The sequence below is a fragment of the Nelumbo nucifera genome, chromosome 3, assembly GCF_055504915.1.
Source record: "Nelumbo nucifera cultivar China Antique chromosome 3, China Antique-T2T, whole genome shotgun sequence".
NCBI lineage: Eukaryota > Viridiplantae > Streptophyta > Magnoliopsida > Proteales > Nelumbonaceae > Nelumbo > Nelumbo nucifera.
Window position 1 is genome coordinate 88,078,411 of NC_142651.1, and position 15,713 is coordinate 88,094,123.

Genomic DNA, 15,713 nt, shown 5'->3' on the forward strand with positions numbered 1-15,713 from the left:
TGAGAGGCCTGACTTCTTCTCCGCTGAAGTCCACTAAGGGAGTATTCGCGGGCTGGAGGTCACTTTCCCGGAGCTGCAGCTTGTCGAAGGTGCTTTTGAACAGGATATCGGCCGAGCTCCCTGAATCTACCAGGATGTGCCTGACTTCAAAGTCGTTGACCTTCATTCTTATGACCAGTGCGTCATCGTGGGGGTACTGAATCCCGCGCATGTCGTCCTCGGTGAAGAATATAGGGTCCTCAGGTCGTGGCCGCTTTGGAGGGTTCTGCTCTTCACGCTCTAACTTGTGAGCTGAAGTTTTTCTCGCTACTGTAGAACAACCCGCGACAACTGACCCACCAGTGATTGTGTTGATTATCCCACCAACTAGTCTTTCCTTCGAGCAGCTGCCTCTGTTCACTTGGCCTGTTGCTGGACTAGGGAGCGTCTTTCTTTTGCTCCCCTCATTGGTTTGTCTGGCCTTTAATGCTTCTTTGTACAAAATTTCTCAGGTACCCGCGATGGATGAGCTCTTCAATCTCGTCGCGAAGGTTTTTACAGTTTTCGGTGCTATGACTGTGGTCTCTATGAAAGTGACAATATACATTTTTATTTCTATGGGTCAGGTCACTCCTCAACCGGGGTGGCCACTTCACAAAGGAAGCGTCCTTGATTGCCATGAGAATTTCCCCTCGCTTTGCATTGAGGGGTGTGAAGCTCGTTCTTTCAACTGGGGGAGCTCGGGGATGAAAATCTGACCTATTCCCTCCTCTGGTGGGGGACTTGCTTTTATTTCTCTTGCCATCGTTGTTTGAGCCATGGTCCTCCCTCTTTCTTTTATCTGTTGGGGCTTCAGTCCGTTGGTTCATCTCTTACTCGGTCCCGATGAACTAATTGGCGAGTTTCAGGAATTCTGTGAAGTCTTTGGGTTTGTTCGCCACCACATGCCACTTGAATTCTCGGTGAATGATCCCCTTTTTTGCTGCCGCGAGTCTCACGACCAGGTCTAAGTCCGGGATTAGTAGGCAGGTGTCGTTGAAGCATTTGATGTAGCTTCGGATTGACTCTCCTTCCCTCTGGACTATACTGAGAAGGCTTTCTTGTGACCTCGGGCACTTCTTACTAGTGATGAAGTGCGAGGTGAACAACTGTACGAGCTGCGCCCAACTTTTAACTGTCCCAGGTGCGATGATTCCATACCAAGTGCGGGCTACCCCTTTGAAAGTTGTGGAGAAGGCGACACACATGCAGGCTTCGTCAGCCCCCGTAAGATGCATCTGGGACTGAAAGGAATCTATGTGGCCGTTTGGGTCGAAAGACCCATCATACTTGTCTTGGGGGGAACCCTGAAGTTCGTTGGCATCGAGGAGGCCAGGAGCTCGGGGGATAGAGGAGAGGGCACTGAGAGGAGGGGAGTAGTTTTTGTGAATCTTAAGCTTACCTCCATTTTACATTTAGGCTGCTCGGGTCGGCTAGGTCATGGGATCTGGCTGGATTTACTACCCAAGGTGCTCCGGCATGTCTCCTAGGCCGCTGTTCAACTGGTTCCGTAGCGGTGCTGCTAACCTCCACACTGTCAAATGGTGCTTTGGTCGGGAGTGATTTGGACTGTCGACTACTATGGACTGAAACGTCTTACCTGGAGTCCTCAGCTAAGACCTCGAACCGGTTTCTTGTGATAGTGCCTTGAGGTCACGAAGGCCGAGGTGAACTGATTCTAGTGGGCCGAGTATCTTTCGACTTGCTTACTTGTTGAGAAGTGGGAGGAACTTGTCTTTCTCTCCTGCCGTGGGATAAGACCTGGGAGGTCTCTGCCCGGCCAGGACGACTACTTTGGTGGCAGGGTTTGCTCGGGGTGATTGGACACAGGTGGGGTAGGTTGTTGGTTCTATTGCAGTGGCGGGAACTACTGCTGGTACATGTGGTGCAGAACTTGTTGTTGGTACTGTTGGAACTGTTGGACCTGCTGCATTTGGGCTTGAATAGCCCGTACGTAGTATACTAGGTCATTTAGTTGATTTTGTCCTACTCCCGGGGGGACTAAGGATGGTTCAATGGGGGTTGCCCCCACCACAGGGAGAAGTGGGGCGTTCATAGGCTCAATCGGTTGAGGCATAGTAGGTGTTGGGATCCCCCCATGGGGAGTGGTACAGTGAACTGGCCTACACAGACAGTTGGGTACTGAGGTTGCCCCCCAGAGACGTTTGCTCCTATGTGTTGTCCGGCATTGCTGGAAGAAGCCATAGGTTTGGTTTTGAGTTTGGGGTTTTTGAAATGAAGATAGAAAGGCTTTTAGTAACAAGTTCCCACAGACGACGCCAATTGATGTGGCATAATCCGGCTGCTCCCTGCTGGATATGATTTGGCTGCCAGCAACGGTGAAAACTGGGTTCCTGAAAGAAATGAGTCAGATCCCGGGGTGGCTCACCCGGCGAGGATACTCCGATGGCTAAGTTAGAGCACAGTGATGGTAGAGAGCTTGAAGATAATAACAGTGAGAGAGCTAGAGATTACACACACAACAATGAGAAAATAGAATGTACCTTGCCTCTGGGGGGGGGAGTCTTTATATACTAGGGTCCATGCGGGTCGACGGAACAATTATCGGATCCCAGCTATGACGGGACTTGCTTGCATGTTAGGTGGGCGAAACGCCGTCCAACGGTAATACTGTCATGCGTTATGAAACGGTAATACTATCACACGCCGTCAAACGGTAATACTGTCCCTTCCCATCAGAACCGGGGAGTTGGTGAACTAATGTGACCGTTGATGAGTGAAAGAATGGTAGGATCCATCTAATGGATGCCAAAAGGTTGCGGAATGGGTGGGCGAATTTCAAAAATTTTCCTACCTTCTCCCAACTGGGAATCATATTCCCTAAATTTAGAATACTATATTCAAGGATCCAACTTGAACCATAATCGAACCAGATCTGAACCAAAAAGCAAAAAGGAGGAATATACCTGATCCGGAGAAACAGTATCTCCCAAAGTTGGTGTTCACGCCCAAAGAAGAAACCAAGATCCGCTCCTGCTGAAGATGACACAGTTGTGGATGGAACGGAACCAGCAGGGTGCGTCCTACACACTGGATCCTTCGCAAGAATCCTCTGGAAACTCTGAACACTGAATCTTTCTAAGTCTTTTTCACAAAACTAATGTCAAGAACTGATTTCTTGACTCCCTATTGATGCAAAGATCAAATCTTGCAAGAGGGAATGGCGGCGGCTGGAGGAGAACTCCTGGGATGAAGATGGCTGAACTGCTTCTCTTCTCTCTGGAGTCTGTATGAGATCTAATCTCTGTTTGCAAGATAATTTCTTGAACCACCAACCCTTGGTTCAAAATCTGATATATTTCTCTTGGGTTTCTCCTCATTTCTTCTTGATTAAGAAACCTTCTAATTAGGAGTTATCCCAATCCAAATCTGTATTTGGATAGGGGATTATCTTAATCCTATCTGCAGATTAAGTTAGCTTACTCATGATCTTATCAGGAGGTTACCAGATTCAAATCTAATTTGAATTTGGTCTCCGGGAGTGGATAAGGTTAAAGGCCCAATCCTTTTACTAACATTAATCTCAGATTTGCCCCATAGATGGGTGATCATATCAGCCCAGCTCGAAATGGGCTTTTGGCCCATTAAGTGTTCAGTGTTTAACTAGTTTCCAATCTGCTGCCTAGTTGGGCTTCTTTGTGTGGCGTAGGACCCAAGCATTGATCTACACACCAGCCACATGGGTTCGGCCCAACCGAATTCACTGAAAAACTCAGTGAACCCCTGAGCCCATCACATGGACCCTATGAGCCCAACACTTACATTAAGTGGTCCCTGGGCCAAGCCATCTTATAAAAACCCAAGGACTGTGGGCAGGTGCAAGATTAGCCCATCAGGTATTATCCTAAATGGTCTTACACTTAACCTCTCAGCCCTTAATGATCAAGCACTGCCCGACAAGAGAGGACCTCTCCCTCGACTGCAAGGAAGAGTGCCGCACTCTCCACTCACATGGATCCCGGGAATTGAAACCATTTGCAAACATTTCGTAACCGTACATATATATATAAATATATTAATTTTGCAAAACAAAATTCCAACGATTGAAATCAACTGTCGGCAGTTTGGTTTCCATCAGAGAGAGTGCGTTCCCGATCATTACCTTTGTCCGACAAAGGGGTTGATCCTGTCACTATGATCACCCACTCGGATGAATTCTCAGACTGTCCCAACATACCTAGGTTTTGATCCCTATCTAAGGATCTCACTGATTGGCATATCAAAGACAGCCCGATCCGACACCTAGTGAAGTGTCATAATCAAGTCTAGGGTCAGGTGTAACTTTCTACTTTTGCCCATCTATCTCCCTGGTCCAGGGCAATACTGGAAATCTGGTTCGGTTCAAGGATTCAAGTAATCCCATACTGCATGTGCCATGGGTCTTACCCTGGTGGCCGAGACAGGCCATCCCAACACTTGGTGGCACACCAGTATCAGCCTTGGCAGGATAAATCTCCCCAGACTTATCCAATGGCTGTGAACATTTAAAACTAACACGAGTCTCTATAAGTGTCCAGTTTTAGGGTCTTACACAGAATTAAACCAAACAACATGAGTCAAACATGCACTTTATTTATTTACACTAAATGTCAAAAGTACATCAAATCGGATTGAAGCTAAGGGCATACAAGATTGTCTAATAGCTCCCACTTGCACTTAGGTCCAATTTGGTACAAGCCAGAGTCCCATTCTTTCCACGTGTTTCTCAAACACCTACTGTGCCAGTGGCTTATTCAATGGGTCTGCCACATTATCCGCTGATGCTACCTTCTGAATTAGGACGTCCCCTCTACCAACGATCTCCCGCAGTACATGGTACTTCCTCTGGATGTGCTTTGACCTCGAGTGGACCCGAGGCTCTTTAGCCTGGGTGATCGCTCCATTATTGTCGCACAACAACGGGATGGGTGATGTGCTGGACTGTATCACTCCCAATTCATGTATGAATTTCTTCATCAACACGGCTTCCTTGGCAGCTTCACTTGAGGAAATGTACTTGGCCTCGGTTGTGGAATCTGTAGTGGACCCCTGTTTGCTGCTTTCCAACAAACAGCACACGATCATATCGTGAAAACAAACCCAGATGTAGACTTTCTATCATCTGGATCCGACTGGAAATCGGCATCGGTATACCCTAGAACTTGTAGTGAACTACCATCGAATACCAGACAAAACTCTTTTGTCCTTCGAAAGTATTTAAGTATGTTCTTCACAGCAGTCCAATGCTCCTGCCCTGGGTTGGCCTGGAATCTGCTTGCCACACTCACTGCCTGAGCAATGTCCAGGCGAGTGCACAGCATGGCATACATGATGCTCCCTACAGATGAGGCGTAGGGAACGTCTCTCATGCTCTCAATCTCCTCAGAAGTCTTTGGAGACATCTTCTTGGAGAGGGTGACTCCATGCCTGAAAGGAACGTTTCTTTTCTTGGAGTTCTCCACGTTGAATCTTTTGACAATTTTGTCAATATAAGTAGCTTGGGATAATCCAATTATCCGTTTAGATCTATCTCTATAGAGTCGAAGACCCAGTATATATAAAGCTTTTCCAAGATCTTTCATGGAGAACTACTGTGACAGCCATACCTTGACCAAAATCAACATTCCTACATCATTCCCAAGGAGTAGGATATCGTCCACGTACAACACCAAAAAGGTGATCTAATCCCCACTGGACCTCCTGTAAACATAGGGCTCATCCGGATTTTGCTCAAAGTCAAACGTTTTGACAGCAGAATCAAAATGGATGTTCCAACTCCTAGAAACCTGCTTAAGTCCATATATGGATCTATTGAGTTTACATACCATGTGTTCCTGACCAGTAGCGATGAAGCCTTGCGGCTGCTGCATGTAGATATCTTCACTAAGATCTCCATTCAGGAACGCGGTTTTGACATCCATCTGCCAAATCTCGTAGTCATGGTACGCTGCTACAGCTAGCAGGATCCTAACAGATTTAAGCATGGCCACGGGCGAAAAGGTTTCCTCATAATCGATGCCTGCTTTCTGAGTATACCCTTTCGCCACCAAACGAGCTTTGTAGGTCTCAATCCTGCCATCGGGGCCCTTCTCCCTCTTGTAGATCCATTTGCAACCAATTTCTTTTACCCCAGAGGACGGATCTACAAAAGTCCAGACTCCATTGGTCTCCATCGAGTCCATCTCAGCTCTCATGGCCTCCACCCACTTCTGGGAATCTATGTCTAACATAGCCTCCGCGTAAGTTACGGGATCCTCCTCACTAGTCAAGGCTTCCACCAGGTAACTATCCTGGTCATAACCATATCGGACTGGTGGTCTGGATACCCGGGTGGACCTTCTAGGTTGGTCACTACCTGGAACTTGTGGGACATCTCCCACTGCTCCTGAGCTCTCCTCATCAAGAACTATTTCCTGACGATGGGTGTCCAGGATGTATTCGGTTTCTAAGAATTGAGCGTTTCGACTGCAGAACACTTTCTGCTCACTTGGGTCATAGAATAGATAACCCACTGAATCTTTTGGGTAGCCTATAAATAGGCAACGACTGGTTTTGGATTCCAACTTGTCCGCACTTGTTCTTTTAACATGTGCAAGACAACCCCAAATCTTCAAGTGTCTCACACTTGGCTTCCTTCCAGTTCATAGTTCATATGGAGTTTTTGGAACTGATTTGGTTGGAACCCGATTCAGCACGTAGATAGCAGTCTCTAATGCATATCCCCAAAAGGATGTGGGTAATTCTGAGTGTACGAGAAGTGACCGAACCATGTCCAACAAGGTCCTATTCCTCCTCTCTGAAACACCGCTGAGTTGAGGTGTGGCAGGAGGAGCTAATTGTGACACTATCCCGTTGACCTTTAAGTAGTTCCTGAATTCGTCAGAGAGATACTCGCCACCTCGATCTGATCGAAGGGCCTTAATTTCTCTCCCTAACTGTTTCTCGACTTCCTGTCTGAACTCTTTGAACTTTTCAAAGGATTCAGACTTATGTCTCATTAGGTACACGTAACCATATCGTGAAAAATCATCTGTAAAGGTGATGAAATACACGTGTTGATTCCGTGTCCTAACACTCGTGGGACCACATACATCAGTATGTATTAGGTCAAGTGTGCCTGCAGATCTTTCAGGCTTACCGTCAAATGGCCGCTTAGTCATCTTACCTTAAAGGCAAGGCTCACAAGTGGGAAGATTTTCTACGGTTAGAAAATCCAAAGGACCATCCTTTACCAGCCTTGTGAATCGGTCAACATCGATATGGCCAAGTCGGTAATGCCAGAGGCACGTGGGATTTACTGTATCACGATTCCTTTTCTTGGGATTTTTGACTGACGTAGTTTCGGTTAAGTTAGTTTCCAGAGAAGGATGTAGAACATAGAGACCGTTCTCCAGTTCCCCGCATGCGAAGAATTTGTTATTTCGTTTAACAGTAATCATATTACTAAAATAAATAGTATATCCATCAGCACACAGTTTAGAAACAGAAATTAAATTTCTTCTCAAGTTCTATACATAAAGACAATCTTTAAGTACAAGTACTCCTTCTCTAAAAACTAATTCTACAGTTCCTATCGCCGCAGCTACAACACTTGCAGTCATTCCCAAGAATAGTGTCACTTCGCCTTCACTCAATCTTCTGCTAACTTTGAACCCCTGCAGTGAGTTACACGCATGAGTTGAAGCCCCGGAGTCAACACACCAGGACATAGAAGTGACTAACATATTAGATTCTATGACACAAGTTTCGATGTTACCTTTCCTAGATTCCAGGTAGGCAGGACAGTTCCTCTTTCAGTGGCTGGTCTGCTTGCAGAAGTGACAGACATCAGATGCCTTGTTCTTCTTCTGCTTCTTAGGCTTGGCAGTTTTCTTCTTGGGCTTCTTTGCCTTTCTCTTTTTCTTGCCTGATTTGTTAGCTTCGGCAAGCATAACCACAGGCTCATCCTTCTTGAGTAGATCCTCGGCCCTCTGCAACATATTGCTGAGTTTCTGGACGCTAACATTCAGCTTATTCATATTGTAGTTCATTGTGAACGCATTGAAGGAAGAGAGCAAAGAATTCAGGATGGCATCCACTTGTGTGCCAAGATCTAGCCCAGATCCAAGAGCTTCTAGTTCGTTAATGTATCCCATCATCCGAAGACAATGGTCATTAACTTTCTGCCCTTTGGACATCTGCACAGTCATGAACGGTTTTAGGACCTTCTATCGAGTAGAACGGTTTTGCTCTTCATACATTGTCTTTAGACTGTCCAATATGTCCTTGGCAAGTTCGATCTGATCGAACTACCTCTGTATTGAGTTGTCCAATGAGGCAATGACAAAGCAGCAGGCTAGGGAGTTCTTGGCAAGTTCAAAATCTGATATATTTCTCTTGGGTTTCTCCTCCTTTCTTCTTGATTAAGAAACCTCCTAATTAGGAGTTATCCCAATCCAAATCCGTATTTGGATAAGGGATTATCTTAATCCTATCTGCAGATTAAGTTAGCTTACTCCTGATCTTATCAGGAGGTTACCATATTCAAATCTAATTTGAATTTGGTCTCCTGGAGTGGATAAGGTTAAAGGCCCAATCCTTTTACTAACATTAATCTCATATTCGCCCCATAGATGGGTGATCATATCAGCCCAGCTCAAAATGGGCTTTTAGCCCATTAAGTGCTCAGTGTTTAACTAGTTTCCGATTTGCTGCCCAGTTGGGCTTCTTTGTATGGCGTGGGACGCAAGCATTGATCTACACACCAGCCACATGGGTTCGGCCCAGCCGAATTCACTGAAAAACTCAGTGAACCCCTGAGCCCATCACATGGACCCTATGGGCCCAACACTTACATTAAGTGGTCCCTAGGCCAAGCCATCTTATAAAAACCCAGGGACTATGGGCAGGTGCAAGATTAGCCCATCAAGTATTATCCTAAATGGTCTTACACTTAACCTCTCAGCCCTTAATGATCAAGCACTGCCCGACAAGAGAGGACCTCTCCCTCGGCAGCAAGGAACAGTGTCGCACACTCCACTCACATGGATCCCGGGAATTGAAACCATTTGCAAACATTTCGAAACCGTACATATATATATAAATATATTAATTTTGCAAAACAAAATTCTAACGATTGAAATCAACTGCCGGCAGTTTGGTTTCCATCAGAGAGAGTGCATTCCCGATCATTACCTTTGTCCGACAAAGGGGCTGATCTTGTCACTATGATCACCCACTCAGATGAATTCTCAGACTGTCCCAACATACCCAGGTTTTGATCCCCATCTAAGGATCTCACTGATTGGCATATCAAAGACAGCCCGATCCGACACCTAGTGAAGTGTCATAATCGAGTCTAGGGGTCAGGTGTAACTTTCTAGTTTTGCCCATCTATCTCCAAGGTCAAGGGCAATACTGGAAATCTGGTCCGGTTCAAGGATTCGAGTAATCCCATACTGCATGTGCCTTGGGTCTTACCCTGGTGGCCGAGACAGGCCATCCCAACACTTGGTGGAACACCAGTATCAGCCTTGGCAGGATAAATCTCCCCAGACTTATCTAATGGCTGTGAACATTTAAAACTAACACGAGTCTCTATAAGTGTCCAGTTTTAGGGTCGTACACAGAATTAAACCAAACAATATGAATCAAACATGCACTTTATTTATTTACACTAATATTCACTCTTTTACATTTATTTAAAACTTAAATGGACTCATTACTCTTGTATTTTCATTCAGGGCAATAAAGAAGGCAATTGGAAGAAAACAGGGCAAATCGGGTGATTTTGCACAGTTTCGGCGACAGTCAGTAATCTGGGCATAGATCTCAATTACGAACTCCAAATTGGACAATTTAAGAAGCATTATAAAGATTAAAGGAAGTTCCACAACTTTTATGTTTTGGGGTTTTGCAGATTCAGTCCGCATCGAGTCCAAAACTGGGCCCTAAGTCGGAGCAAGTTCGTAGTCGGGCCCATTTCACAGCTAAAGCCCAACTCGTAGAAGAACATGGAAGCAGCCCAAGTTATCAGAGAAGCCCAACTCGAATGCGAGAGCCTAGAGTCCTAATTCGAATGTAACCTGCAAGGAGGGAGAGAGTCTTATTAGATCTAAATTCTGAATGTAATCCTATAAAGATAAGAATGATGGGGATTAGATAAGAGGTAGGATAGGATTAGTTCAAAGAAGATCAGGACTCCCTTAAGATAAGATGATCTCCTAGAAGGAGTTGGAAAACAGCGCTCTCCTTTGGCTATATAAAGAGGGGGGTGGACCAGCTCTAGCATCACTCACTCCAAGATCCAAGAGAACACCAAGCAACTCAAGAAACTCAAGAGAGCAGTTCAGCCATGGAGAAGCAGAGCATGGAGGTTTCACAGATCATGAGCAGCTAAGCTTCTTTTTCTGGTTCAAGGGGGGAGGTTCAATTGTGTCATTGTGAGGTTCTGTAGTTAATTTATTTTCTTGCTTTCTAATTTAAGTATTCATTGATTCTTGTGCATATTTTTATTGGATGTTGATGTTAATTAGTTTGACAAACTGAATTAATGTTAAATTTCCTACTGCTATCCATGATTTTGGTGATCCGTAATTGTCACGAATAATGGTACAAGTAGCAATTAGGTTAATATCTTTTTGGGTCAATTGTTTGTGACAGCCTTTGACCAATGTATTGACATGGTTTAACCTAAAAGGAATCGATGGAACAAGATTCAATAATTGCAGCTATCTCAATTATTGTTATTTTGGTTTAACTTTCACAAAGCTTAATGCTATCATTAATTATCATGGAACGCTATCGTACCCAGTTGAGTGGTGATAAGTGTTGATCGAATGCTGGGTTTGGTCAACTGAATTAGGAAAACACAAGGTTTATTATGGCTATCCTAATAAATCTAAGGTTAAATGCTTGAATTGCGAGATTTCCAGGGATACCTATGATCGATGGCCAATCGGCTAAATCGAACCCCTGAACCAAAATTCGGTAAGACTGATTTTCTCTTGTTTGTTTAGTTGCTTTCTTATTCTTTTAATTTTAGTTATTAAATTTTCCCACTCAATTATAGTATCCATTCGGCTGAGAAATTACTGTTAGCTCCCTGTGGGATTCGACCTAGTACCACTTTTACTGCAAATATCTTATTCTGGGACTAGTACTAATTTTGAGGGCTTCGACAAACCGATCAACCGTTACAAGGTACAGCCTTGTAAGATACAGAGTATTGTGGGGTGCTCTTCAAGGTTGCCATTCGGAGGTCTGAACGGTAGGCAAGTCGCCTGTTGGATATCAAGTTCGATGGCGGGCTGACGGGTAGCGAGCTCCTCGAGCTTGTGCTCCTTAGGTCTGCTTTGACACGAATGCTGAAGTGCCTTTGGACCGAGGTGATCCATCGGCTCGGGCATGATTTATAACGAACTTGGTTTCGCTTGTTGCGATCTAGTTCCGAGACGATCTTAACTCGAAGTGGCTTTAGTTCGGGGTACCAGCTTACCCAAGCTTGCTTTGTAGTGAGTTGAGCTGTCACTCGTGTTGAGGAATGTCCACGTGTTGATCTGACCATGTCGAGTTGTCGCTTATGCGGGGTCACGTCCACGTGTCCCCCTGTCATGAGGTCAGGCCAAATTCTCCTTCATCAGTTTCCATCAGAGAGAGTGCAGTCCCGATCATTCACTTTGTCCGACAAAGGGGTTGATAATGTCACTATGGTCACCTACTCGAGTGAATTCTCAAACTGCCCTAACATAGCCAAGTTTTTATCCCCTCTAAGGATCTCACTAAATGGCATATCAAAATCAACCCAATCCGACACCCAATGCAGTACCATAATCGAATATAGGGGTTAGGTGTAACTTTCTAGTTTTGCCCACCAGCCTCCAAGGTCCAGGGCATAACTGGAAAATGGTTTTGGTTCAGTGTTTCAAACAAAACACACTACATGTACTTTGGGTCTCACCCTAACTGTTGAAACAAGACACCCCAACCAACTTGGTAACACATTAGTGTCAACCTTGGCAGGATAAGCTTCCCCAAGTCTATCCAACATCTAAGAACATTCTAAACTAATACAAATCTCATAAGTGTCCAGTTTAAGGGTAATTACATAGAAACAAACCGAATATAACATGAATCAATTATGTACTTTTATTTATTTACAATAAATGTATAATGTACATCAATCTTATCGAAGCTAAGGACATACACTGTCTAACAAGTATAATATGAAAAAAGCATCGTATATATGTATGAGTGAAATGAGGGCTAAAATTATCATTTGTGTCAATATAAGCACTTATTGGAAAAGTAGTTTACCAAACATCCCCACCCCAATAAGTGCTTAAAAACATAATAAGTAATTTGGCAAGTGGGTCACCAAAAAACTTTAAGTGGTTGTTAAAATAAGTACTTCCAAAAAATACTTGTGCACCGAGTACTTTTGACAACCACTTAATCATCAAACAGGACCTTGATGTTAGTAATCAAGAACAACTTTCCAATGGTTTCTCTTTTCTCTTGCTGATTCCTTTCTCAAAATAGGTGGATGATGGACATCAGAGAAAAAACAAAAGGGAACAGCTCTAGTAAACTGAGTGGATTACTCAAAGCATGAGCATCCTGCTAGGTACAAGACCACCAAGCCTTCCATTGTACAGCCGATGAACTATATCTCCATCCCCGATTCCAATTGGAGACTCACTTTCTGGCACTATATTCCTTCTCCAAGGTCCTTGCCACCGCGTTTGAAGGAGTCAATCTTGCCATCAGTTGGATTTTATTTTGAAATTTTAAAGAATAATAGAGCAACTTTGGCGATGTCAATTGTAGAAATTCTCTATAATTTAAGACATTATATAAACAATAAGGGTAAAGTTAGTCAATTAGCTAAAACCATAAGGGTGGTTTAAGAAATTTTCCCTATAATTTTTAACATAACAATTGATTTACCATCCAACATTCGGCAACTTTTAAGTAATGATGGTCTTGGTTTACCTTTTCCTAGACTTAGATAATTTTAAGGTGCATCAGACACCTTTGTTTATATGAGCTTATGGCCCTCTAATATAGCTTTAGTGAGGGGTAAGGTTTTTTTGTTCCCCCCCCCCCCCCCCCTCCTAGGTTTTTTCCACTTTTCCACTTTGTTAATCCACGATGGCCAAGGGGAGTAGAGTTTGGGGATATGGTCAACTGGTTAACCAGTGGTAACAGTTCAGTTTTGGTTCAGGGAATTGCAAACACTAGTGGTACCGGTTCAGTTTCAAAAAAGAGTTCATAGGGTCAGTACCGAACCGTGAGCACTCCTGGCAGTGCTGGTTCAGTCTGAGATCAGGTTGGGCCCACCAAAGTTGCACATAGTACATATCATATGAACATTTTAAACGTTATTGCGATATGATAAATTTGGCAAAACACCAGCTTAAAAGCGCGACCAAAACATGTTGTACAAGGGATGATGAGGAATCTATCTTTTCTTCAACTTTAAGGTGGTTCAATCTACAACAAGGAAAACTGTGGCGATTGGAATGACAAAAATATACTTTACAGTATTAAAAGATAACAAAACTAGAACTACAGGTTCCTGTACATGAATCTAGAAATGGATCAACCCCTGAAAGTCTTGCCTCCGAACGAGGACACGAATTTCCTCTGCGTCATTTACATTTAGGAATGCGCCAAAGTCAAACCCTACTGTGATAAGATAATCACGCCAGGTAGTTGTATATCTGTGGATTGCTCTTGTCCCTCTCCAGGTACTCCCTATCAATAAGACTTTCAATCCTTTTCTTCAAATCGGCAGGCTTTATTGGAAACTTGAGCTGTTTAATTAAAAAAAAAAAAACTCCCTATCAATAAGTCCCCTCGGTCACATCCGTGCCACCTAATTAAAAGTGCGAAGATAGAAAATCCTTTTCTGGTTACCTGTTGGAAGAGCTCGGTTATCAAAAGTGTGTGGCTCAGCACTTTCCTAGTCTTCATTATACGAACAATAGCTGCATCAACCTGCAAATACACCAAGCAACATTGCAATTTCACTCACCTAATTCAATGCTTCCAATTGGAATTGCATTGGCATTCACATATCAGTAAGATAGCAGAAGATTAGAGAAGACAAACCTGATATTGACGATCCTGGAAAACTCTTTCAGTAGTGCTTGTGTTCTCTTCCACCGTCTCCTTCATCTGGATAGCATTTACCTGTCCCCTCGAGATAAAATCAGCTATATGTTTTAAGCTTCAAGTTCCATAGATTGCTTTTGTTCTATTGAAATAAAGAAGAAAGAGAAAATAGTGACAAGGTATTTACCTTTATACGATACAAAGGAGCACTGAATTCTTCATTGAACACAAATAAGTCATCATCCTCCACTTCTCTCCCTTTAGGGGACTGAACATAACTCCACCATCATCCATATTTAACCAACCAAAGAAATAGAAAGATACAATTTTCAAAGGGAACCCTTGACTGACCTTCTGAAGTACGCGAACTTTTCCACAAGCAAGTGATTGCAGAGTTCTTCTCAGCTCTTTGTCCTCAATACCTGTTGAGTCCCTGATGTCTTGAAAGCTAAGCTTTTGGGCATCATTAAATAACATCAGGACAACAGTCTGGTGCACCCATGGATCAAGCACACCAAAAATGAGAAAGGAAAAAGTAAGAATGTAATGAACAAGGCATTTATAAAACTAGTGAAACAATGTAAAGAATAATATATACAGTTATGCTCTTGGCCAGTTTTTCTCAGTAACTTATAAGCATTTTATTAATATTGAAAAAAAAATAAAGGAATGAAAGGTAGCCAGCACTTGTTATAATTTAGGTGCATTTGTATCCTTGCCTTACAGAAGATTACATCTCTAGGAGGTTACTCCCCAAAATAATTTATGTCTAGCGATTCCTAGGTCTTGCCAACGGATCAACCAAAGTACTGATAAATACAGGAACAATATAAGAGAAGCACAAAATTTGGCTAGGACGATGGGAGCAACATTTATTTGGATCAAAGGTCAAGCAAGCTACCTATCCCAATTGTATCCTTGCCTCAAGGCAGATAACATCTCTAGGAGGTTACTCCAAAATAATTAATTTTTACTGCTTCCTTTTCTTGCCAACAAATCAGCTGTTGATTGACCTATTTATCTAATTGAATATTGTTCCCATCTCGTTAGCCAAACTTCATGCTTCTCTTATTATGTGCCTATATCACCAAGAGCCCATACCGTTATTTTTAAGCAATCCTACTAAACCTGAGAGTCACCTTCTATTCTGCCACCACATTTCTGTAAATCAGACTTTTGCTCATTTTCAGTTCATTTAAAACAGCCAGAAACTCCTCCCTTGTTGAATCTCTGTCCCAATTGAACCGAAAAATATTACCAAAGTTGCACTCCAGAGTTGCAAAAGTTACAACCATCAAAATTTAGTTAAATTGAGTTATTATTAGGCGGTGTCCAGCTTGGTTTTGCAATATTTTTCTAGCCTCTGATAATATCTTCAATGAATAAATAGGCAAACAGATTCAACATCTTGATCTAATATTCCAACCTTAACAAATACTCTACAAGAGCGAGACTCTTTAGATTAGCTCTTTGAAAATTCTAGCATTTATTTCCTTTCCAGACTGACCATAATATTGTCTTTGTTTCCCTTGTGCATCTTCATAATCTCTTCTTTTAGTTACAGACGAAGGGAGTCCTCAGACATGGAAGGCACATTC

The 15,713-nt window shown here is 43.2% G+C and overlaps 1 protein-coding gene across 3 annotated transcripts in view; it reads right to left on the minus strand.

Annotated features, from left to right (window-relative positions):
- Positions 1-13,448: 13,448 nt before the first annotated feature.
- Positions 13,449-15,713, minus strand: part of LOC104590815 (cullin-4-like) — an 86,467-nt gene continuing 84,202 nt past the window's right edge. Inside the window, exons 13-17 of one of the 3 annotated variants that reach the window (XM_010249568.3) lie at positions 14,467-14,604; positions 14,303-14,383; positions 14,113-14,193; positions 13,918-13,998; positions 13,449-13,814 (exon numbers count right to left, since the gene is read on the minus strand). In XM_010249568.3, coding sequence (XP_010247870.1) covers positions 13,701-13,814; positions 13,918-13,998; positions 14,113-14,193; positions 14,303-14,383; positions 14,467-14,604 — 495 coding nt within the window. In that variant the 3' untranslated portion in view covers positions 13,449-13,700. Of the gene's footprint in view, positions 13,815-13,917; positions 13,999-14,112; positions 14,194-14,302; positions 14,384-14,463; positions 14,605-15,254; positions 15,346-15,622 lie in introns of those variants that run through there. The other 2 variants (XR_016084047.1, XR_734172.3) reach the window with 2 other exon arrangements.